The sequence below is a fragment of the Rhinolophus sinicus genome, linkage group LG09 (genome assembly GCF_036562045.2).
Source record: "Rhinolophus sinicus isolate RSC01 linkage group LG09, ASM3656204v1, whole genome shotgun sequence".
NCBI classification, from domain to species: Eukaryota; Metazoa; Chordata; class Mammalia; order Chiroptera; family Rhinolophidae; genus Rhinolophus; species Rhinolophus sinicus.
Window position 1 is genome coordinate 59,476,908 of NC_133758.1, and position 24,091 is coordinate 59,500,998.

The 24,091-nt window shown below is 44.4% G+C and overlaps 2 protein-coding genes and 1 pseudogene across 4 annotated transcripts in view; 2 read left to right on the forward strand and 1 right to left on the reverse strand.

The window, feature by feature from the left end:
• ISY1 (ISY1 splicing factor homolog) overlaps window positions 1–958 on the forward strand; it is a 42,561-nt gene extending 41,603 nt beyond the window's left edge. For both annotated transcript variants that reach the window (XM_019719029.2, XM_074340507.1), the window contains one exon: window positions 421–958. In XM_019719029.2, the coding sequence (XP_019574588.1) occupies window positions 421–528 (108 nt within the window). In that variant the 3' untranslated portion in view covers window positions 529–958. The remainder of the gene's footprint in view (window positions 1–420) is intronic.
• A 7,441-nt stretch (window positions 959–8,399) lies between these two features.
• Window positions 8,400–24,091, forward strand: part of RAB43 (RAB43, member RAS oncogene family) — a 39,461-nt gene continuing 23,769 nt past the window's right edge. The window contains exon 1 of one of the 2 annotated variants that reach the window (XM_019719030.2): window positions 8,400–8,776. In XM_019719030.2, coding sequence (XP_019574589.1) covers window positions 8,573–8,776 — 204 coding nt within the window. In that variant the 5' untranslated portion in view covers window positions 8,400–8,572. The remainder of the gene's footprint in view (window positions 8,777–24,091) is intronic. The other variant, XM_019719031.2, reaches the window with a different exon arrangement.
• On the reverse strand, window positions 18,207–23,055 carry LOC109438864 (cofilin-2; annotated as a pseudogene).

Below are 24,091 nucleotides of genomic sequence, written 5' to 3' on the forward strand. Positions count from 1 at the left end.
AGGCAGCCACAAAAGCGCAACTACAGACACAAAAGAAGACTTCTTCCAGAACTGCTTCAGAAGGTGGCTAGAATGATGGCCACTTCAGTGTGTTTAAAGCAAGGGGGAGTGTTTTAAGAGGATTAATGGCAATGTGTCTTTTACCGTAATAATTTTTTAAAATTTAAACATTTACCATATTTTTTCATCTCTTAATAGTGTGTGGAATCCAGAGAAAACAGGATTTCATCTGCTTTAGAAGAAACTCACACTCTATTGCTCACATACTTCCTGGGGGAGAGAGCAGGACCTTGGTGACCATGCTGGGTATTGGGCTCCTCAATGGCCTCCATCACAAGGACCCCCTCCTGACTGGTTTCCGGTGGGCGTGGAAGGCCTAACTGAGCAGAAGCATGAACCCTTTATTTTTGCTGTCCACAGATTGAGGAGGCACTTGTGCGAAGGAAGAAGATGGAACTCCTCCAGAAGTATGCAAGTGAGACCCTGCAGGCCCAGAGTGAAGAGGCCAGAAGACTCCTGGGATATTAGGGCCAAGTGAGAGCTATCCTTAGGGTCTGGAAATCTCCTGGGAGTCCTTCACCCCCAGCTCACACTTGTCTTAACCCAGAGAGCTCTGTTGTCTTGGGACTTCAGACTAGCCGGCTAGTGCTGTGAGGCTTCCTGCTATTTCTTACTGTTTATTCTCCTCTTACCTTTCCTTACCTCATCTGCTGATCTCAGAAGACGAGTCTGCCCTATCCCTCCCTGACAGACTATCTACATGCTAAACACTTCAGCCATCACCTTTGTACAAATGTTTTGCTACTGTATCAACCCACTTATTTTTATCTTCAGTGTGCAACACAGGCTGCTAACTGACTGCCTATAAGTGTTTTATTTAGCCTTCTACTGACATTTGGTAGGAGGATGGTCAATTAGTTACTACCATTAAAAAAAAATGCATTTTTTTTCCTAAAAAGATATATTTGTAATTCCTCTAGAGAAACAAGATGTGTCAACTCTAAGCCCACATCCCACATGTCAACAGCCAGCCAGAGTTGTCCTTTTTGGGCTGGGCACAGTTCTCCATGGCCCAGTCAGCCTGCCTCATTCCCTCCTGCTCAGTTGACAGGAAATTGAGTTTGGTACTTCTGTTTTAGATGGTTCTGCAGAGAGCTATTTTTATTAGATTTTTGTATGAAGGAGAAACCTTCATGTGTGCAGCTTGTTCCCTGGGCTCCCTGTACTGAGGCGGTGGTTGCATTAGAACATGAGGTTCAGAATCACTGCAGGGGAGAGAATCCCAAAACACGCAGCCCAACTGTGGAAGGGCTCGGACCAGTCCCAGCGCTGTCTGGGAGCTCAGATGGGTGGGCAGAGCCATCCTCACTGTGCTCCCGTGGTGGCCTGTATAAAGGCACACCGTGGATGCCCACGAGTTGGATCAAAACCTGCCATTCGAGCTGGGTGTTGTCTTTCTGGTGGGGAGAACCGACAGCAAAGGCCACAGCAACTGGGACAGTTTAGGGGGCCTCCCCATGGTCAGAGGGGTCCTGGGAGTGTCTGGGAGTCAGTGTCAGGAGCAGATAGTTTTCCTTTGGGTGAGGGCCCCGGCTCAAGCTGTTTGCGAACAGGAAGTCTTGTTTGGAGAAGCTCATTACACCACAGGGGGTTTGGTTCTCCAGGTGGGTGGGAGATGTTCTGCCTGCCTAGAAGCAACACATTCTGGAAATGGCAGAGCCATGTGTGGCTGTGGGTGTCGAGTGTTGGGGAGAGTGCAGCCAGGCCGTGGATAGTCCTGGGGGCCCTCTTGAAGGAGACTGAGGGCAGCAGGGAGCCGTGCAGAGGTCTGAGCGAAGGGGTGACCTAGTCAGTGTGTGACCTAATCTGCAGCCAGGTGTGGAGACTAGAGGCAGGAGCCAGGTCAAGCAGAGGCTGGGCAGAGGCTGGGTGGAGTGGGGACTGGCTGTGTGGGGAAGGTGACAAAGGTGGACTTCACAGCTGTAAGGATGAGGAGATGGGACATAACTAGGCACAGGTACCCTGTGTCCTGGCTTCTCTAAAAGAAGTGCTGGTGCCCCCTTCCCCCAGCAGAGCCCCTGGGCGAATGTATGCAGGGTGCAGGGAGGGGTTTTGGTTGGAACTCTGGAAGCAGAGCCCCTGAGGATCAGGCAGGGTCAGACTCAGCTCTGGGACCTGGCACCCAGCCCAGGACTGGCCTGAGTAGGGAGGCCTCAGGAGAGAACTCAGTGGGGGCTTTGAACAAGACCTTCTGGGTCCCTGGCTTCAGTTTCCCTGCTTTAAAGTCCAGGACAGGACCCATGAGTTTGCTGTGGGGTCTGGGCAGTCCCTAGTGTGGACTGAGGCAAGGGAGAGTCCTTGGTACAGCCTGGCCCATGAGGCAGGCTCTGGGCGGGGTATGGGGTGCCCAGCTAAGATGGGCCCAGTTATGGGTTTTTCTTTCAAGGGGCACACATGGGCTTGGGTCTGTCCTCCATTCGACAAGAGCAGGCAATTCAGACCACAGGTGTTTTTTCTCCCTGGAAAGGGTGGTTGGCAAGCGCCTGGAGTTTGGCCCATCTGAAATGCCCAGGACTTCAGGCCTTCCTCATTCAGTGAACAGAATTCAGCAGGCTTCTAAACCACCTGGGACAGAGACAGAAACAGAAACAGGAGCCCTCTGCTCCATCCCTTTAGTTTACAAGGTCCTCCCCACCCAGGATCTCATCGTGGCTTCCCAAGGTACAGGCAGGATAGGAATTAGTGTCCCACATCTGAGGAAACTGAGGCCCTGAGTAGAGAAGCACCTGGCCCAACATCCTACTGGTTTTCCTGACAGAGTTGAGACCCAGCCCTAGGCTTTTTCCTGCCTTACAGGTCCTGTCTACTTGTCTGCCAGTGACGCCAGAAGTGAGATCTCTGCTGGTCTTTCACCTCAAACCAGGAGCAGCAGGGAAGTCTGAATTGGCTTGGTGGGTATGACTTCTGGTGGGGATGTGGTCACCTAGGTCCCGCTCATTGTTCAGAGGTAACAATGTTACCTTATCCTCAAAGGGTTTGCTTGCCTGGGCACATCCAAGGTAAAAATAGACATTAGCAGGAGTTTGCAGCAAAGAAAATAAAAGTTTATTTAAGGAGTTGGTGCCAAACCCAGAGACACAGGTGAGCTAGTACTCTCAAAAACCTGTCTCCCAGATGCACTCCTGTAACTAGGTTATTTAAGGGAAAAATCGTTAATCATGGTTACTATGGGAGTTGGGATTGTGGGCTCTACTGATTGGTCGAGGTTAAGGCAGGGAGCAGCTGATCATGGATTCAGTTCCTGGTGTCATTCATGGCATTGTTCGGTCAGGTGTCCAAGGGGTGCGGTCCATGAGGTTGTTCTGCTTTCATGAGTCTGGAGTGGGAACATAACAGGCCAAGGTGTTATCTTTGTTTGACTAAAACCTTATTCTGTTTTAAGGTTTGGTTATAATATCTTGGTCATGGTTGATAGACCTGAAGTTTTATTCTTAAATAATTTGGTGTTGACCAGAACCCGATGTCCTAAGGACTTAATGATTAAAAGGAGTGAATATACAATAAGTATATGAACAGGTGGGAGGATCTGGGGACAGAATGCAAATGAGTTTTATATATATAACGCATATATATATCAGGCAACAAACCTAGCTTGGATTAAAGCAGAATGCATGCTAAAGAAATTAAGTTCATGTGCGATTACAACAGAACCAGTCTCAGGAGTCTTTGACAAAATTTTTTTCATGGTTTGTATTAGCTTTGGCTCTGCTCATAGTTTCCAAAATGGCAACTTTCCATGTATACATTTCCATGGACTTCCCTCCCCTTCCCTCATCCCACCGGTCCTCCTGTAAGTCTAAAACAATTTTTCTCTTTTGCTGGATGGGACTTCATACCAGCCCCATCCAAACCTCAGACTACCCTCCTTCCCCTGTACCCTCACCCTCTGCACTCTGCCCCGACTCCACCTGCTCCTGATTTGGGCAATTTATAAACAAGGAAGAGAGAGATTAAAACCTTTCTCCTCTGCCTCCATACCCTGGGCTGCTGTGAGAGGGACAGGCCTACCACTGCGAAGCAAAGAGCTGGTTTTGCTGCCTCAGACTGCTTCACCCCAACACCATCCTCTACAACTGTGCTGGAGAAGAGGGCATCAGCATCTCACTGCTTCCTCCCAAAGCCCCAAGAGAGTACAGAAGGAAACAGTGAGCTGCTGATGCCCTCTTCTCCAGGACAGGTCCCCAGCTCCTAGCAGGCACTGCTTGGCTAATGAGCAGACAGGTCCACTGTGACACTAGCAGCAGTACCCTGGCTCTTCAGGCATTTTGACATCTCCCCTCCTTTTTCACCCCCACAAAACAAACAAATAAACAACAACAACAAAATACTGTAGAGGGAAGGTCGCCTGTAGGGCTAACCCAGTACTACAGAGTTCCTGCACAGGATACTTTCCTGCAAGTCACCAAGCCTGAGTTTCTGCCTCAGATGAGTGGAGTGGGAAGATCTGCTCCCAGGTCTCTCTGGCTGGGCCGTGTAGGATTCTATGAAAACTGGTACGGGGGAGGAACAAGCTTTCTTTTATCCTCAAGGTTCTTCTGGCTGGTCTAATAATCAAATAGACATGAGACAGATTAGCAAGAGAAAATACATATTTAATACAAATTTAATCCACACATATGTATGGGAACCCCACATACATGAGAGAGTCAGACATAGATAGGGAACATGGTATAGTATATATGAAATCCTGAGCTAGGGATGAGGTAAGGTGCCATGGGGGCTTCAAAGGCTGGATGATAAGAACAGACATTTAGTAAATAGAAGTTTGCCATGCTCTATAGACAGGTCAAAAGAAGTTCTCTCTGATAATCTCATTATGGGCAAGGCCCGATTCAAGTTCTAGGTGGTTAAAGGGAAGGGAACAAATTTCTCTTGATCCTGAAGCTAAAATTGTCTTTAGCTCAAAGTAATCTGTTTACCAGAAGGACATCTTAGGGTGGCTTGTTCTGAACCCCCACAATGCAGCTAGGGAATAGGGAGAGGGGATTTATGGCAGGTGAGCAGATGATGTTGGTGAGGTAAGATGGGCCTTGAATGTGTGGATATTCTGGAGGGTCTGGGTCTGAAATCTGAGCAGGGGAATAGTGAGGTAAGAGCACTCCTAGCAGGCCCATTTGGTGGGAGGGTAGGGAGATTGCTGAGTCAACTAGAAGCTGAGAGAGGAGGAAGCCAGGGGGTGGATGGGTACTGCTGTGGGTCTGAGGGTAACTTTGGATGTAGGAGGGCACTCTTCCACTGTAGAGTTGGTGGAAGTTCAAGTAGGTGTGCTGAGAGCCAGATGGCCCTTTATTTCCAGTCAGAGACTCAAGTATGAGATGGGTACCATCAACAGAAATAGGGAGGGCTGGGGCTCATTTGTCCTGTGTTCATGACATTTTGGGGTTCTGGGAGGGGAGAGTGGGGTAGCTGCAGTTTCCTTGGCCACTATGTGAGCTTAGGACTACCTGGGAGGGAGACTTCTCAGCCAGTATCAGCCAGTATCAGCCCAGGGCACTTAAGTCTACAACTGCTGTGGCATAGTTTGCTTTCTTGCTAATTTTCTAACATTTTACATCAAACACTTATATTAAGAACTCAGGGTATCATGTTTGGTGTCTAATCTTCTTTATGGCGTTTTTCACCTTTTATTTCTAATTCGGGGGCACATTTTCAGTACCAGTCTGGGCACTGCTGAATAAAAAAAATGTGGATAATATTATTAGAGGCTATACATTTTAATAATGGTGACTGTAGAAAAAAGAAAAGGATGACAAAAAAAAAAAAAAAAAAGAGGGAAGGAAAGGAGGAAGGGAGGGAGGAAGGAGGATGAAGGCACTTATCTCTAACCACTTGGAGGAGTTCTGATCCATAGAACATTGGGGTTACAGCACATGCTACAGATGTTACAGCTAGGATGGTGCCACTGTGTGGCAATAGCACAAGCACAGTTAAAATTCACTCAGCCCACCTGCCATTAGCATTAAGAATGTTAAATTCTTGATACATTTTTTAAAAATTGGGATGTGTATTATTTCAAATTTTGGGCAGTACGTAAAACTTCACAAATGTTTTTGAATTGCTCTATTTTAAAAAAGCATAATTCAATTTCAGATAAAATACCATTGTGCTATTCAGGAATTTACCACCAAAAGAAAGGAAATGCAAGTTTTATTTTTTATGGCTTTATTGAGGTATAATTTGCATACCATCAAATTTTCATATGATAAACGTACAATTAATTTAAGGGTTTTAATAAATTTCCCTAGTCATACAGTCCTCATAACACTCCAGTTTTTGTTTGCTTGTTTGTTTTTTTAAGGAGGGTGCAGCTCACAGTCACTCATGCGGGGATCGAACCGGCAACCTTGGTGTTAATCAGCACCATGCTCGAACCAACTGAGCCAACCGGCCACACCAAACAATCCAGTTTCAGAACATTTCCATCACCCCACAAATGCAAGCAGTAGCTGGGCTTTTTGGCAAAATTCATGCCCAGATCAATATGCCCCCCCCCCCCCCCACTCCAAACTAATTTCAGTCAAGGTCAACATAAAAGCCAGTTTGGCCATCCAGCCACTTATCCACCTCACCCCATAACTCTCAACACTCCTTTTTTTCCTTAATGCCTCCAATTGGTGACAGCCTTAGTTCATCCTAGCTCTTGGATTCACTTTTTCCTTCCCCCTCTCCACCTTGTGCTGTGGGTAGCCCCTCTGATCTGGAGGCAGACATTGTTTCCTGGGGTTCTGGGCTTTGATTGCCTCACCTTCCCAGAGCCAACCCCATCCCATCCCATCTGCTTCTACCTTGGAATGGAGGCTGTTTCCTGCTGCTCCACCTGTCTACTCCTATCTAACATATCAAAGCTGTGCTCCCAGAATTGCTTTTCTATGGCACTTGGGGGTTTCCTGTCTGGGTACTGTTAGATATTTCCCATGGCAGTGGAGTTCAAACTCTTCCAGAACAAATAAGTCTTCCACCTTCTCTATGGGTCTACCTTTGCCTCTTCGTCCATTGTCTTCCCCACTTGGCCAGAAAAGCTGGTGAAGGGTCCTCAAGGGTACAGTCCTGGTGGACTTGCTCTCTGTAGTCTCCTTACATTACAAGAAGGCCCTCTTCCTTTTCAACTGGGGATGGTATGGGTTTTTGTCTACTTTGCTCATTGATGTATTCCAAGACCCTAGAAAAATACCTGACCCATAGCAGGCATTAAACCTGTTGAATTAAATGGAATTGAAGTGCTGTAGCCCTCCTTGTAAGGGTGCTGTTTGAAAAGGGCAGGAGTGTACTCAACTCCCTCCCATCTTGGTAGCTGGAAAGCCCTTTGGCAAATAGGTTCAATTTGATCTATTTTAAGCTTCTTACAGATGTTTGGATCTCGTTTCTTTGAGGACCCTTGCTTCACTGGGCCATCTTGGGAACTGGTCTGCCCTTCCACAGAACTCCCCACAAACCTCCATTGTTCCTCTGCTCAGGCCAATCTTTGGTGCTTTTCAGATGGGTCAGTTCCCCAAACTGGACCCATAACCCCAACTGAGCCAGCCCATCTTGAGCCATTCGGCAACTGCTTCAGTTACTAGGTTGCATTTTGGGGTTGGAAATCTCCCAACTCCTCCTTCTGGCCTTGCCTTCCACCAAACAGGGCTCCCTAATTCTCTCCCCAGCGTCCGGGGAGGTCATCTTGAGCCACAGCTTTCAGGTCTCTCTCCACAGTTATTTAGGCCTACTCCCCAGTTTTATAGCCAGCTTAATTTCTGGCCTCACTGAAGATTTTTTCTTTCCTCCTTGTAGTGTGCTACCAGCGCTTTCTCCTTTTCAGTGTAGAAAAATGCTACCACTTATCGCCATCCTCTGTTAGATAGATTCTACATTGTCGGCCCTGTTAGTGTGAGCACTAAGGTGACACTGCCATGGTAGACCCCTTCCCCATTGATTCACTCTAGAAGTGGCATTCTGGATCCAAGTGCTGGCTTAACAGGACCCCAAGCCTGCAGGCCCCCACCATTACCTAGAGCCTGCTTTTGACTGTTGGTCTGGGAGAGCAACAGGTAGGCGAGCCCAGGCGGGCTGGCCAGGCCTAGGGAAGGCGGAGGCGGGACAGGAGGCGCCAGAGCAGGACCTAGGGTCCCAGCTGGAGAGTAGCTTAGCTGAGGAAGGGTCAGGTGGAGCAGTGGTTTGGCGGCGGTGTGGAGGGAGAGATAAATAGGCGGAGGGGGTGTGGGGAGTGCTGGGGGAGGTACTGCGAGCGGAGTCGGACTGGGGCGGTGCCGAGGCGGGCCTAAGGGCGGGACTGACCTGGAGAACCGAGGGCTGGCCGCGAGCTTCGCGGAGGGCTGGACTATGGGAGTCGGGGGAGGAGCCGAGGCCCGCGGGCTCCCTGCAGGCCGGGGCGGGCCGGGGCGGGCCGGGCCCGCGGTTGGCGGCTGCACTGCTTCAGGTGTTGCGGCCGCTCCACGTCGCCAGGCGCCCGTGGCTCTGTGAGCCCAAGCCGCCCTCAGCGTCTGGAGCGCCGGCTCTCGGCTCCCTCGCGGCCATGGCGGGGCCGGGCCCAGGCCCAGGGGACCCAGACGAACAGTACGATTTCCTGTTCAAGTTGGTGCTGGTGGGCGACGCGAGCGTGGGCAAGACGTGCGTGGTGCAGCGCTTCAAGACCGGCGCTTTCTCCGAGCGCCAGAGCAGCACCATTGGCGTCGACTTCACCATGAAGACGCTGGAGATCCAGGGCAAGCGGGTCAAGGTGGGAGGCCCGGCCTAGGGTCGCCGCGCTGGGTTGGGCAAGCCCTCTCCGGCCTCTCCGCAGCACTGGCTCCGACTGGCACCAGGGGCGGCCAGGGCCCCTGGAAGGTTCTCCCTCAGCGGGGGCGGGGGCCGCAACTATCGCCTAGGATTGTTCTGAGGTGTCTGGCAAATCCGTTTTGCTTTTCCTTTCCTTCCTCCTGTCGGAATAGGCCTGGGCCTTGGAATCTGGGCCAGGTTCAGTACGCAAAGCGCCGGCCTTGTGTGTGTGTTTGTGTGTGTGTGTCTGTGTGATGGGGGTAGTGCAAAGGAGGAGGCCCTACCCTCACGAGCTCGCACCCTGGGGGATTTTGCTCCACAATAACTTCGCCAGTGGAAGGCAGCCGAGCGCCTCGGAATGCCGGGGACAGAAGAACGCCTGGCTGGCCCTGACCCCTTCCCATCGTGGTCAAAGCCCCCAGTTCGGCCCTTGGGTGGGGAACCCAGCGAGAAAACTACACCCGCCCCGAGACTAGGCGGGATCAGGAAGTAGTTGCTTCTAGGACCAGAGGGCCAAAACTTTGTCAGAATTTCCGGCCTGGCCACGCCTCCCTGCAGTCTCTTTGTGGACCTACTGGTGGAACTTTACTCGACTAGTGCCAGCACTGGGTCCCCTCCCCCAGCTGGAGTTTGCTAGAAACTGAAAACTTCACAGCTACCGGAAGGTAGGGTAGAGGACCAATTTTTGGCAGTGGCTCCAAATAGAAACAGCAGGATATAGTTGTCACAATGTTCTGGCAATGATTTGACACGTAATATTTGATTAATGAGTCAGACTTTCTTAATCTGGGTGTCAACCCCCTTTAATAGAGTAGGAGACCAAGACCAGGATAGAGCAGTGTTCTTGCTCAGAACTTAACTGTGCTTCGTTTTCCATTCTTTCATGGTTTTCAGTTCACATGATCTTTAGAACTCTTAAGAGTACTGGGCAGGAGCAAGAAGTTGCACCAGGGCAATTGGAGTCGGTTGAGCCCTGATGCTCTGGAGTTCTGCCTCTTTGGTTTACTGTAAGCTTTCTCATGGTTGCCATTGGCCTGGATACTTAGCTCTTTGTGCAAAATTTGGATAATTTCTCAGTGTTGCCTTCCTCCTGCCCCATCATGGAGAAAAAGTAAGCCAACAGTCTTTACATGACCACAGTGCATCTAGAATAGACGTGACGGTGGAAGCAGAAACTATCTGCTTGAAGGGTTTTGTTTGTTTTTAATAGTCTTTTGGTTTTATGGGGTTTTATTGTTGTTTGTTTGTTTTGTCTCCTTGGGATAGAAAAAGAGCAACGTGTGGCAGGCAGTTTTGTTATTACTTGGGACCACCTCTTTAGAGCAGGTGGTGAGGGAAGGGCTGTGGGATGGGTGAAATGTATCCGTGGGTGAGCTTGTGCCCTGTGATGATGCCAGCAACCACAGGGAAAGTGGAGTATTAAAATATAGGCATAAACAACAGTAGTGTTCTTGTAAGCTGTCAGCCTGCTCCCACTTCAGTGTTTGTGGTGACCCATGCTGACAGTGGTCAAGGAAAGCGCAGGGTGTTCCCTGTTTACTTGGCGAGATAACAGCCTGTGCCCCTTTGGAGCCCAGGGTGTACTGTGTACCTGAGCACAGGTTATGCAATGCAGAACAGGCAATTCGTTATTTCTTTTCATCATGGTCACCTCCAGATTGTTCTTAGGAGGCAGGTGGGTGGGACTGGCAATGGGAAAACAGTGTAGGTATGGTAACACCCTTAATAGTTATATTTCCCGTCTTGAGAGTCTTGTGTGCCAGTTGTTTTACAGATATGTTCTTATTATTAGCCCTTTCTCACACAGGACGGGATTGCCCCGGAGCACACAGCTAGTAAGTGACAGAGGTGGAAATTTTTCTTCCAGTTTTTTTACTCCAAAGCACTGAGGTCTTTCCCCGTTATCAAACTGCTTCTTTGATCTAATTGTTTGGAGTGGAAAAGCCTTCGGCAATTATTTACCTCCTCATTTTGAAGTCAGAGAAACCTGAAGCCCAGTACACTAAAGAGGCTCTGAATTAAAAGTGAGCAGCAGTAGGTGGGGGACAGTCTCTCTCAAGTCAGGATTTCTGGGCTCTAATGAGTCATCAGGAGTAAGTCGGTTTGCCTCTCTCTGTTTCCTCATCCATAAAATACCTCTGAGGTGTCTTCCAGCAATGTAATTTAAAAAATAGGATTATTGAGGTTTAATTTACACATACTAAACACCCATTTTTAAGTGTACAATTCTGTGAACTTTGACAAATGTATACAGTCTCGTAACCACCACCACAATCAAGGTATAGAATACTTCCATCAACCCAGAAAATTCCCTTGTATCTCTTGGTGTCATTGTCCTACCTTCACCCCTGGCCCTGGCAACCACTGAACTATTTTTTGTCCCTATAGATTCAGCAGTGTGATTTTGACTGTAATCTTTGATGAGCCAGATTTTATTGTTGTTTCTTCAGAAGCAGATCCATATCAGGTTTAGTTTGAAATCTTCCCAGGGTCCATCCAGTGTCCAATAAGCATCCAGTATGATCTCTTAAACCTCCTTTTCCTGTAACGCTGGCTTTTGTTAGAGCTTGGGTAACCTTAGAGGTAGATCACCTAGTGGTTTTCTAACTCCTCTGAGCTCCAGTGTTTGGGGGCATGGTGGGGTAAAGGGGGAAAGCCAAGACGCTACAGATTTGGAAGAGCCTTAAGCTTCCACACAGAACAGTGCTACTTGTATCTAGTTTTATATTGAGGTTCCACTTGTTTTTATTTGATTAAAGAATTCTGCTGCCGAAAAATAAAAAGTTTGAAACATCACAGATGTAATTAAACCCCCTTATTTCTATAGTCACTTCCCAGTGCAACCAGAGTAACATCTAAACCTGAAGAGATGGGCCCCTGTGTGCCTTGCCAACTTCATCTCTCTTCCTCTGCCTCATTCACTACTCTCCATACCTTTCTGCCCTTCAGACATGCTTGCCTCAGACCCTTTGTATTTTTGCCTCTGCCTGTCATACTCTGTCCCTAGATCCCATTGTAACCACTGCTGCATCATTTGGCTTCCACGGAGAATGCAACCTCTTCAGAAAGGCCTTCCCTGGCCTCCCAGGCCCTCCTTCCCATTATGGGATAAGTTCAAGGGTAAGTTCATAGCACTTACCGGGACTTGAAATTGCTTTGGGTCTTGGTCTCCCCCTGTATAATGTCAGCTCCTTAGAAGCTCAGGGATCCAGTCTGCCTTGCATATTAGTGAATTCCTGCACCTACAACAGTGTCAGACAGATGGTGTTCAATACATGTCTGTTAATTGATTTTTATTTATAGAGAGGAAGCTGAGGCCAAAATAAATGAAATGACCCATATGCCTAAGGTCACACACATCAGTGGCAAAACCAGGACTTGAATGCAGGGTCAGCCTGGCTTCTAAATCTAGTGCTCATTTTTACAGTTGACCACCCTTCTGAGTCCCTCTGAGTTCATAATGATGACCCTGAAATTCTGCAAGTTAATCAGTCTAGTAAAAGTGCACTTGTGGCCACCACACTTTGAGAGAAGAATGTGGACTTGGGCATTTTATATGTTTTCAACAACAAGGATTGAAACCTCAAGGAATTTCAGGGCATTTGTCAGCTAACAGAACATCTAGCCAGTTCCAAACAGCTCACGTAGTCTGTTGTGCTGGTTAGTAAGGCGCTGCATGTGGTGATTGGTTCCTATGTCCCACCCCATTCCTTCTGCTCTAGCTATGCAGACTGAACATCAAGAATGAATCGGTGCTGCTAGTGTTTCAAATTTTGGTGTCTCTGAAAGAGAACACTGGATTAGGAGTCTGAGTCCTAACTGGTCTGGGTCTTATGTCCAGCCCTGCCAAAACTGTGGCTAATTCCTTTCCCCTTCTTGGAGCCTCAGGCTTCCTCATTTGTGAAATAGGACTCATGATCTTCCTTCTGCCTACTTAGTGTGTTGGAAAGCTATAGACATGCTTAAAATAATTTAAAATTTCCTTTATATGTTTTTGAATAGATAATCATCTACATAGTTCAGAATTTCAAAATTTCAAAGATGTGAAGGGGCATACTCCTTTCCACGTTTGTCCCCCAAGCTACCCAGTGCCCTCTAAGAAGAGGCAATCAGTGTTAACCCATTTTTTTGTCTGTCCTGAAAGTGCTGTTGTAAATAAAACCAAGGAGTCACAAATATAAGGAATTATTTTATTATTGCTGTTGTTACCGTTTTCCTCCTTAGATTAGACAGATTATTTCTTAACCTGCCATCTCCCACCCGTCACTCCTTCCCAACCTCACTGTCCCCCAGGAAATCTCAGCCGGTTCTAAATCCTTAAAATATTCTTACGGTTCCTCTACTCACCTTATCTGGGACAGATAAGGCTTGTTATATAAACTTGTTTTTTGCAGATCACTGGGGACACAGGCCTCAAGTTTACACACACAGGTTAGCCTTGTAAAATTGTACCCTATTTATTCAGCTCTCTTTCAGGCTCACTCTCCCTTTGTTGGGATGCTGCCAGATCCTTCCTTCACAGAGGTAAAGTCTATGCCCTTGGGCCTGGGCCTCCAGAATTCAGGACCTTCAGCCTTGGTTCTCAAGCTTCTCTTGGCCCTACAAGACATCTTTGTTTTGTGGCACTTCCAAAAGAGGGGACAGGAGCAGGGTAAAAGGAACCAGCATCTTTTTAAAGTTTGCATCCTCAGTCCTTCCAGTCAGGCTTTGCTCACATGCTTTTCCTATTTGGATAAAATTGGTCGGACTTTTTCAGTTTTGATCAGAGATAGTAAAAGGACTGTTAGGTAAGAAAGAAGTTTAGGTCATGCTGGTTGTCTAAAGCAGTCTGTTCTTGATACCAATGACAACCATCCTCATTGCAAAATAAGCCTTGCCTCCCAAGGTTTCTGACAGTCCTGAGGCAGCACGTGTAGTAGTAGAAAGACTAAGGGCCAGCGTTAGATGGCACCAGGTTAAAAATCTTGGCTTTGCCACATAGGGCCTTGGGTATGTGACGTTACCACTTCCAATCTGCTTCACCTGCAAACCCCCTAGCTTTAGGGACCTGACATATAGCAGATCATCAGTAGATGGGAACTCACATTTGGTGGAAATCAGCTGAGAGAGATAGTGGCATGGGGAGTCAGGAAGTGTGGGGCTGCCCAATGAGCTTTGTGAAAGTTGCTTCACTGATTTCTTATCCTATCAGTGAAATGAAGAAAAGGATCCCTCTTGTATCTATATTGGGTTTTCTGGGCAAGAAAAGGCAAGGGCCTGCCCCCTGTGGCAGATCTGGGCAGAGATTCCACACCAGTTAGGGGTTACAGTGCACAAGGCCTTTAGCACCTTGCTGGGTCCACATCTCAGCTCAGGGTGTCAACATGTCTATTTCCTTTCCTCACTTTCATCTCTTTGGTCTTTAAGTCCTTTCAGGTTTTCTTTATCTTCCATTGGCCTTTGGGTAGTGCTGGGCCTGTGATAGGCCCTTGCTGAGGCCTGATGCTTGAATGGTTTTCTTTAAGTGCTTTGGTTTTCTTTGGACGTGAGGAAATCATAGAGTTGAGTAGTAGTAGAGCAGCCCTCCCTCCCACATGTACTGCATCTTCTGTTTTTACCATTGTTCTCATACTTGGTCCTCGCAGTGGTCCTGTGAGAGGGACCCCCATTTTACAGAGGGGGAAATGAGGGCCTGTGTGTAGCAAGTCTGAACCAGAACCTAGCCTTCTAGTTCCTAGTCTAGTACTTTTCCTCATTGTTGTATTATGCCCTCTACCACTACCAACACACACACACACACAAAAAGGTTTGGGACCAATTTAATATGTAAGCCATCACATATCACTTGTATTTACATTTTGATTAGCAGTATCATATGAACATCCTAATGCCAGATGCTTATTAAACAAATCCTTATTAATTCATATTAATTGGGAGAAATGGTGCATATGGCCAGTGTAAACAAAAGAAAAAAATCCATCATCTAGATTGAGTTACAAAATGCTACTTTATTGAACGTGTAGCCATGGAAACCAAGCAAGTGCTGTTAGAGGGCTTATCCAACGACCCTGAGGGCAATTGTAGTATCTTTTGGTCAGTGACAGGTCATTGGAGTAAGTGTGCTGCTTCCTGAGGTGACTGCTTTTTAAGGGGACAAGGTTCTTCTTGATTTGAGAGGCCTAAAAAGTTGGTCTCCAACTCACAGCTGATAGTTTATGGGTCATTTTCCCTCCCTGTGTTAGTTATCTTGTCTCTGACATGAGGATGTTGGGCTATGCTATCTTTGAATTCACTGAAAAAATTACTTGTAATTTCAAGCCAGGTGATCCTGCCATTTTGATGCCTGAGAAGTGTAAAAATCAGATTTTTTTTAAATTAAAGTATTCTATTTACATTTTCCAGTGAGAAACTTTGATTTTTTATTGTTGTTGTTTAACTTGTTTTTTACTCTTGGGTTTTAACTCTGTAATGGGTATACATATAGTAGATTATTTCATAATGAAAAAATAGATCACAGCTATCAGAATAAACTTCAGTTTGCTAGCTATGAATTGTTACTATCTGTCATGTTTACATTATGGATGAAATACATAGAAAAATCAGTATTATTAGTGAAATCACAAGGTAAATATCTCAATATAAACTTTGACTCTACAGTTTTCTTTGGGTTATTTTCTCCAGAATAAGCCCTTGACAAGTATTGGCTGAAGAAACGAGCAAGTAAACAAGAGAGAAGGGAGAACCACATTTGAGCAGAAAAAAGTGTCAGTGGATCTGGAAGCTCTACTTAAAGTGTGGGGTTCATGCAAAAGCCTTAGGGCACCTGGGCACAGAGCTGGAAATGAATGTGGAATGAAAAAAGGAGACCTCATGGGAACTCGGGTTCTCCTGCCACTGGGAAGGAGAGTGGTAATGGATGGAAGGCCCTGGTGTGTTAAGATACACACCAGTTTGCGCTCCAAGTGTATGCATGCATATGTACATCAACAGATTATTATTTGGCTTTACATAAGTTGGCCTTACCTGATTATCCTGTCTAATGTAACACTCTACCAAGTTCCCGTAAAAAAAGAATCTTTATTGAGATAAAATCCACACACCATAAATTTCTCCATTTAAGGTATACAATTCAGTGATTTTTTTTTTTTTTGGGGGGGGGGCTTTTTTGTTTCATACACTCACAGAGTTGTGCAACCGTCACCACAATTACTTCAGAATATTTCCATCATCCAGAAAGGAACCTTGTACCCAGTTAGCAGTCACTCACATTCTACCCTCTCCCCGGCTCCTGGCAACCACTTGTCTACTTTTTGTCTCTATAGAGTTGCTTGTTCTGGACATTACATATAAATTGAACCACACAATATTACGAGTTTTCTTAAGCATGATGCTTTTAAGGTCCGAGTTACTTTTTATCCCTTCTTTGCGCTGCTTTGTTTTTTCTTCCTATAGCACCTACCACCACCCTAAGTCACTCTTGCTGGTTTGTTCCCAGGCCCCGGAGGGAATGTGAGCTCTGTCCTGTATGCCCACACCTAGCCCTGTGCCTTCCCTTGTTTGTTGTTGATGAATGAGTGAAGCATCTGCTCTCACTGTTCAGTAACTGGAGTTTTTCCAGGTAGCAAAGTATGTTTTAGCTTTTGTTGGATCAGTTAGTTGTCTCACTTCCATGTCACCCTCTAGAATTTGGATATATATATATATATATATGTATATATGTGTATATATATATATATATATATATATATATATGTATATATGTGTATATATATATATATATATATATATATATATATGCTATTTCTACTTGTTAAATTTTAAATGCATATTCAAGCTTACATTATTCTATCTACAGTCTAGAATTAGTATCTATTTCTGTGACCTGAAGAAGACAAGAACGCTGGCACTCTTTTCCTCCCTTCTCATTGCCTCCATCCCAACTTCCACATTAAAATCATCTAGGATTTGAATTCTAGATTGTTGTTAATTTTTTGACATTTTGCATCAACACTTATCTAGACTCAATTTTAAGATTTTTTAAATTTTCAGTTTACTGTTATTTTTTTAATATTTTTAAATTTTTTCAATTATAGTTGACATATAATATTACATTAGTTTCAGGTGTATAGCACAGTGATTAGACATTTATATAACTTATGAAGTGATCACCCCAATAAATCCAGTACCTATCTGATACCATACTTAGTTATTACAATACTACAGACTGTGTTCCCCCATGTTATACTCTTCATCCCCATGACTATTTTTTTTTTAATATTCACAATTTTTATTGCAACATGGCCATTTTTGTTAGGGTGAGGAGTTTGATCTTAAACAACAACATTCCATTTAAGGCTCTTTTTTACAGAAATTGCCATCATGACTGATATTCAAAATACATTTAGTGTTGCAAGACTTACATGGTAAACATAAAACTCCTACACTTATTCAGTAGTGTACACTCAATGGAAAAAATGTCATTAATAACAGATTTCTTTTAAGAAGGTATTCAGGTAACAGGAATGAACACTGAGGTACTAGGATAAGTTGATGAGGCAGTTAATACAACTTAATTGGCATTTCTTTTGGGGGTGGGGAGTTAAACTCATTACAAAAATGTGCTTTCAGTGCATAATGTTATATCCATGCTTCCATGTCACAAAAATAGGCTTGCCAAGGCAGGTGAATGCTGGAGCCTCAAAGAACTGTAATCAAGTGCAACTATAAATAATACTGAATAAAGTTTACCATCTGACAAGTGGATAATGCTTTCAAGGCATTCAGTTAGCTTACCCTTTGCAGTGTTCTAAGTTATTCACATTGACAATCACATTCATTGTATTGCTTGCTGCAAAGGAGGCAAGTTTGTTTTGGTGTAAATATTATGGGACGGTATTCCTTGGGTTGTATATTAGAGTAACAGTATTTAACAGTCTAATGGCAATCACCGATAGGCTGCTTACATAAGTGATATGTCCTTTATTCATTGTGTTGGATGGACCCAGTGGGAAGAGGGGAAAAAAATCCAAAAAATCCTAATACTAGTTCAATTGAGCTGAAGAAATGGAAGATCCTTAAGATCTAGATGGCACTTGAGAGGCAAAGAGTTTTAAAACGAGGATAGTTTATTGAAAGCAAAGGGTCAGAGCTCCTGAGTGGGAGGGGGTCCTGAATGGGGGTGTCCCGTGACTGAGGCAAAAGCTCTTTTATACCTTCCCTTGCCTGTTTGGGGAAGGGAAGCTGGCGGCTTTTAATGAAATTCGTCTACCAGGTTTGTTCTGCTTGCCCATCCTAAAGGAATCAGCAAAGTAACCCACTCTTACCTATCAGATCTGCTCCATTTGTCAGGCCAAAATAATTTTATGATTAACCTCAAGACGATGTTACATTTTGTCCTGGAGCGAAGGAGTGATTTAAAAACCTGGAGTTTTAGGATATAGCTGTCTTTGTTTATTCCACCAGGGACCTCCCTGTTTACCTAATGACTTGCTAACTAAATTTGATAAGGGTTTTCCTTCAGGTAAAACGTTGCCTCCCAATTTTTCTTCAAGTGTTGAATGGTCCTTTATGTCATCTAAGTCATTTATTTGCATTTTTAATACCTGTAAATTTCTTTTTAATGGCATCTTTAAAGCTAGCATAAATCATCTTGCTTTTTAAAGGTGCATTTTCAGGAACCCAGAATATACATACTAGGTCTTTCTTAGACTCTTGTTTCATACATGACATGGTACAAAGCATATTGGCAATCATTCAGAAGTAGCAACTTCACAAAAGATGTGTGGGGGTCCTCTACAGTATCTACCAATGTCACCCACCAAGATCTGCTTTGCTTCCCCTACAATTGTCTATTGTCATCACTTACACAGAAGAGAACTGCTTTCTTTCTTTAGATCTCCTCTAGTGTAGGTTTCCTTACTTTCACATCATTAAAAACTTTGATAACAACTTCGGTCACTGTAACTCCAAAAGCCACAGTGCCTGTGGCTTCAGTGGTGGCTCAGAATTCAACTCAGTGGCACTGGGAGAAGGAGGAGGAGTGGGTGGGTAGTTCACATGACTGTTTTGTAACTACCAATTTGTACCTCTTACTGTCCTCCCCCACTTCACCCATTCTCCAAATCTTGTAACCATCAAAATGCTCTCTGTATCTATGAGCTTATTTCTGTTTCATTGTTTGTTTATCCTGTTCTCTAGATCCCGTATATAATTGAAATCATATGACATTCGTCTTTCTCTGTCTAACTTACTCCACTCAGCACCATACCCTCTAGGTCCATTCATGTTGTTGCAGATGGCAAGTTTTTTGTTTTTGTTTTCAAATTGGATAACTGTGTTTTTTTCTAGGACCCATCAGCGCCTAGTCAAGTCATTGTCCTTCAATCTAGTTGTGGAGGGCGCAGCTCAGCTCCACCTCCAGTTGCCATTTTCAATCTTAGTTGCAGGGGGCTCAGCCTACCATCCCATGTGGGAATCGAACTGGCAACCTTGTTAAGAGCATGCGCTCTAACCAACTGAGCCATCTGGCCTCCCGCAGATGGCAAGATTTGATTCTTTTTTACAGCTGAGTAATAGTCATTGTATATACTAAGGGTGCCAATAAAATGTATACAAGTGGACAATTTGGTCAACATTGCTCAAGCAGTAGTTCGCCATACTCAGAAGTGTCTGGATGCTGATGGTAACCACTTTGAGCACCTCTTGTAATTGCAGAAGTCAAACATGACTTGTATTCATCTTTTGTTAATGGTATATATTATTACAATTTTAACACAATTTTCCTTTCTTAAAATGTATATACATTTTTTAGGCACCCTCTATATGTACTACCTCTTCTTTATCCATTGATCCATTGATGGACACCCAGGCTGCCTCCATATCTTGGCGATTGTAAACAATGAACTGCAATGAACATATGAATGCACATACCCCTTCCAAGTAGTGCTATGCGTTTCTTCAGATAAATACCCAGAGCTGAGATTTCTGGGTCCTTCTTTATCTCGTAATAGTCTTTGCTTTAAAGTCTGTTTTGTATGGTATGAGTATTGCTACTCCAGATTTTTTTTTTCTTTTCGATTTTCATGAAATAACTTTCCATTCCTTTACTTTCAGTCTGTGTATGTCTTTCAATCTGAAGTGAGTCTCTTATAGGCAGCATATGTAAGGGTTTTGTTTTTTTAATCCATTCAGTCACTGCATGTCTTTTGATTGGAGCATTTAATCCATTTACATTTAAAGGTAATTGTTGAGAGATAGGTAGTTATTGCCATTTTCATACTTTTTATCTTTTTTTTTTTTTTTAATCTTAAAGTAGTCCCCCTAAAATTCCTTATAATCCTGGCTTGGTGTTGATTCCTTGTAATCCTTTAGTTTTTTCTGGGGAACTGTTTATCTGTCCTTTGATTCTAAGTAGTAGCTTTGCTGGGGGAGTAATCTTGGTTATAGGCCCTTACTTTTCATCACTTTGATTATTCTGTACCAATCCCTTCTGGCCTGTAAAGTTTCTGTTGAGAAATCAGCTTGACAGGCTTATGGGAGCTCCCTTGTACATAACGAACTGTTTTTTTCTTGCTGCTTTTAAGATTCTCTCTTTGACTTTAACCTTTGGCATTTTCATTATGATGTCTTGGTGTGGACCTCTTTGGGTTCATCTTGTTTGAGACTCTGCACTTCCTGGGCTTGTATGTCTTTCCTTTGCCAGATTAGGGAAGTTTTTGTCATTATTTCTTCAAATAGGTTTTCAATTTCTTGCTCTTTCTTTTCTCTTTCTGGTATTCCTAGGATGTGAATGTTGGTGCACTTGTCCTCCCAGATGCCCCATAAACTATCCTCATTTTTTTTTTTTTAATTCTTTTTGCTTTTTGGTGTTCTGATTGGGTGTTTTCTGCTACCTTATCTTCTAAGTTGCTGATTTGATCTTCTGCTTCATCTAATATCCTGTTGATTCCCTCTAATGAATTCTTTATTTCTGTTATTGTATTCTTCATTTCTGACTGGTTCTTTTTTATGTTTTCTAGCTCCATTTTTATGTTTCCTGTCTCTTTGTTGAAGTTCTCACTGAGATCATTGAGCATCCTTATAACCAATGTTTGGAACTCAGTGTCTGGTAGATTGCTTGTCTCTATTTTGTTTAGTTCTTTTTCTGGAGCTTTGTTCTGTTCTTTCATTTGGGACATATTTCTTTGTCTCCCCATTTTGGCTGCCTCCCTGTGTTTGTTTCTATGTGTTAGGTAGGGCTACTATGTCTTCCAGTCTTAGTAGTAGGTGCCTTATGTAGTAGGTGTCCTGTGGGGCCCAGTGGCACAATCTCTCTTGTCAACTGAGCTGTGTACTCCACGTATGTCCGTTATGTGGGTTGTGTGTGTCCTGTTGTAATTGAGCCTTGATTTCTGTTTGCATGTCAGTAGGAGGGATTGACCCTTAGGCTGATTTGTTGTGAGGACTGGTGGTCATTACAGTGGCGGAGCTGGTGTACAGGGGCTGACCCTACAGAACAGGATTTTCTTTATCAGGGCTCTGGTGCCTGCTCAATCTGCCCTTTGGTTGTATCTTTTTTGGAGGTGATTGTGTAGTGCTCTGATGTAGTCTGAAACTGGCCACTGGGTATGTTGGTTTTGGGGTCTCTTAAGAGAGGCTCTGTTGCAGGCCAAGTTCAGCCACTTCCTGTGCCCTGCTCAGGGCCACTTTGTATGAGCTACAAAGTGATCTGCAGGTGGTTGCCAGTTGCACTGGGCTTGGAGATGCCTGGGAAACTCCAAGCTGCAAACCAAGGGTGGCTGCCATTAGTGCTGGTCTTGGAGCTCCTCAGCAAGTGGTATGGGGCATGCTGAGGCCAGATGATGCTTGCTTGGGGTATGCAAACCTTTGAGAGATATTAGGAAAGTCCTCAGCATGAGCCAAGACAGGCCATTTGTTTGGAAAAGACACTGGAAGTGACAATTTGGGTGGAGTGGGGTCTCAGGGAATCACCAGGGTGGGGCAAAGAGTGTTAGCCAAGTTGATGGAGACTCAGATGTAGCAGCTGACTGAGGGCTCAACAAAGGAACAATGGTGTCTGCCAGCACTTCTTCCTGGGAGAAAGCTGCCCCTCCAGCTCTTGCTCTGAAGCCAGACAATTCAGTTCCTCGTGGTAAGTCCCTGGCACTTTTCGAACTGCTACCCCAGCTCTGGAGCTCAGAGCAAGTGAGCCCATTAGCGAATCAGTCCATGCTCAGGCCCTTTAAGAGGAGCACCTGGCACTCTAGTCACCCTTTGTCTCACTCAGCCACAATCTCTGCTGGTTTTCACAGCCAGAAGTCATGGGGACTTATCTTCCCAGCACTGGAGCCCTAGGCTGGGGAGCCCTGGGGCTGGGACCCCTTGCTTCTCTGGGGGAACTTACACAGCTGAGATATCTCTACTGATTTTTAACCACCACACATGGGTGTGGGACCAGCCTGTTCCGCATCTCCACCCCTCCTACCAGTCTCAAGGTGGTTTCTTCTGTATGTCCTTAGTTATAGGACTTCTGTTTAGCTAGACTTCAGGCCATTCTCAATGATGGTTGTTCTGTAGTTAGTTGTAATTTTGATATGGTTGTGAGAGGAGGGAAGCACAGTGTTTTCCTACTCCACCATCTTGACCAGTAGTCTTACTGTCCTTTATTTCTTTGATTCATTTTCATTTTGCCTGAATTGTTCCTCAGGTGATTCTTACAGAAAGTCTGTAAGTGATGATAAACTTTCAGTAACCACATGTCCAAAATTAACTTTATTTCCACCCCTGTTGCCCCTGAGATGTTAGCTTGACTAGATATAGAAATCTACTTATAAAATAATTTCCTCAGAACTGTGAATATATTGCACTATCTTAAAGCACCCAATGCTGCTGATGCAAGGTCTGAGTCTAGTTGACTTATTGTTTGCTTGTAGTCAACTCACTTTGTTTTTTTTTGTAAGCATTTATATTTAAAAAAAAAAAAAATGCTTCCTCATGTTCTGAAATCTTACCATAGTGTGTCTAGGTTATGGGATATTTTTCATTCATCCTGCTGTGAACTCAGTAGGTATACTTCCTATATTTTTAAAGCTCGAAGAAATTTCCTTTTATTTCTTTAATTAACTCCTTCTTGTCATTCTCCCTGTTCTGTCCCCTGTCCTCCACATCTCTTACCTATTCCTCTGTCTTAAAGCTTGTTCTGTTGTGCTGTGTTCTGGACAACCCCTGGGCTCTACCTTCCAGCTCACTGATTTGCTTTTCAGTCATATCTCTTCTGATATTCATTTCGTCTTTGGTTTCTTAATTTTGACAGTTACATTTTTCATTTCCAAGATCTCCCGTTGGTTCTTTTTCATATCAGTAATATTTTCATTCTGAGGAGATTATTAATACTCTTTTTTTCCCAACTTTTCAGTATGAAAAATTTCAAACAGAAAAGTTGAAAGAATAACAGTGAACCCCACACATACTCTACCTAGAGTCAATAGTTGAATCATATTTTGCTGTATTTGTTGTATCTTTCTATGTATGTAATAGAAATATTTTTGTTTGAAAGGAAGTTGCAGACATCATGATACTTTACCCCTGGATACCTCAACATACAACTTTTAAGAATAAGCACAATACTCTTATCACATTCTATAATAGCATCCACAGGCTGGTCCATTTTTCAGTTTCTCCAACTTTCTCCAGAATGTGTTCTGTAGTGTTTTTCCCCCTTGAACCAGTATGGGTTTAGTTCAGGACAATGCCTTCTAATGGCTTTTGTTTTTGTTATTGTTAAGAATCACTTTCTGGATTTGTCTCATGATTTCCTTCTGGTGTCTTTTGACTAGTTCCTTTATCCCTCATATTTCTAGTGAATGGGAAGTTGAATTTAGAGGCTTGATTAGACTCGGGTGGCACAGTTTTGGTGAGAATGACTCAGTGGTAATGTTGTGTACTTCACATGGCACCACGGCAGGCACCACTTGATGCCAGGTTACCCCACTGGTAGTGATGCCAAAATCACTTGGTTAGGATAGTGTCCATCAGATTTATTTATTCATATTTCTTAAGATTCCTCTTTGCTCTATTAACTTTATTTCCTGGGGCATCATTTAAGAGCCACAGCCTTGAGCTGGCCTTTTCTGTCTGGAGCAGTGAACAACTTGAAATGAGAGTAAAAGGAAAAATGCCTGAAACTTGGAAGGGTGGTCTGTTGAGTTTAATTATGGTTGTTGGCTAGAAGTTACCTTCTGATACCCGAGACATAAACTACATGTCAGGGAGATCATTAAATGGCGACAAGTTCACGGTTTGTATATTCAGTATCTACTTT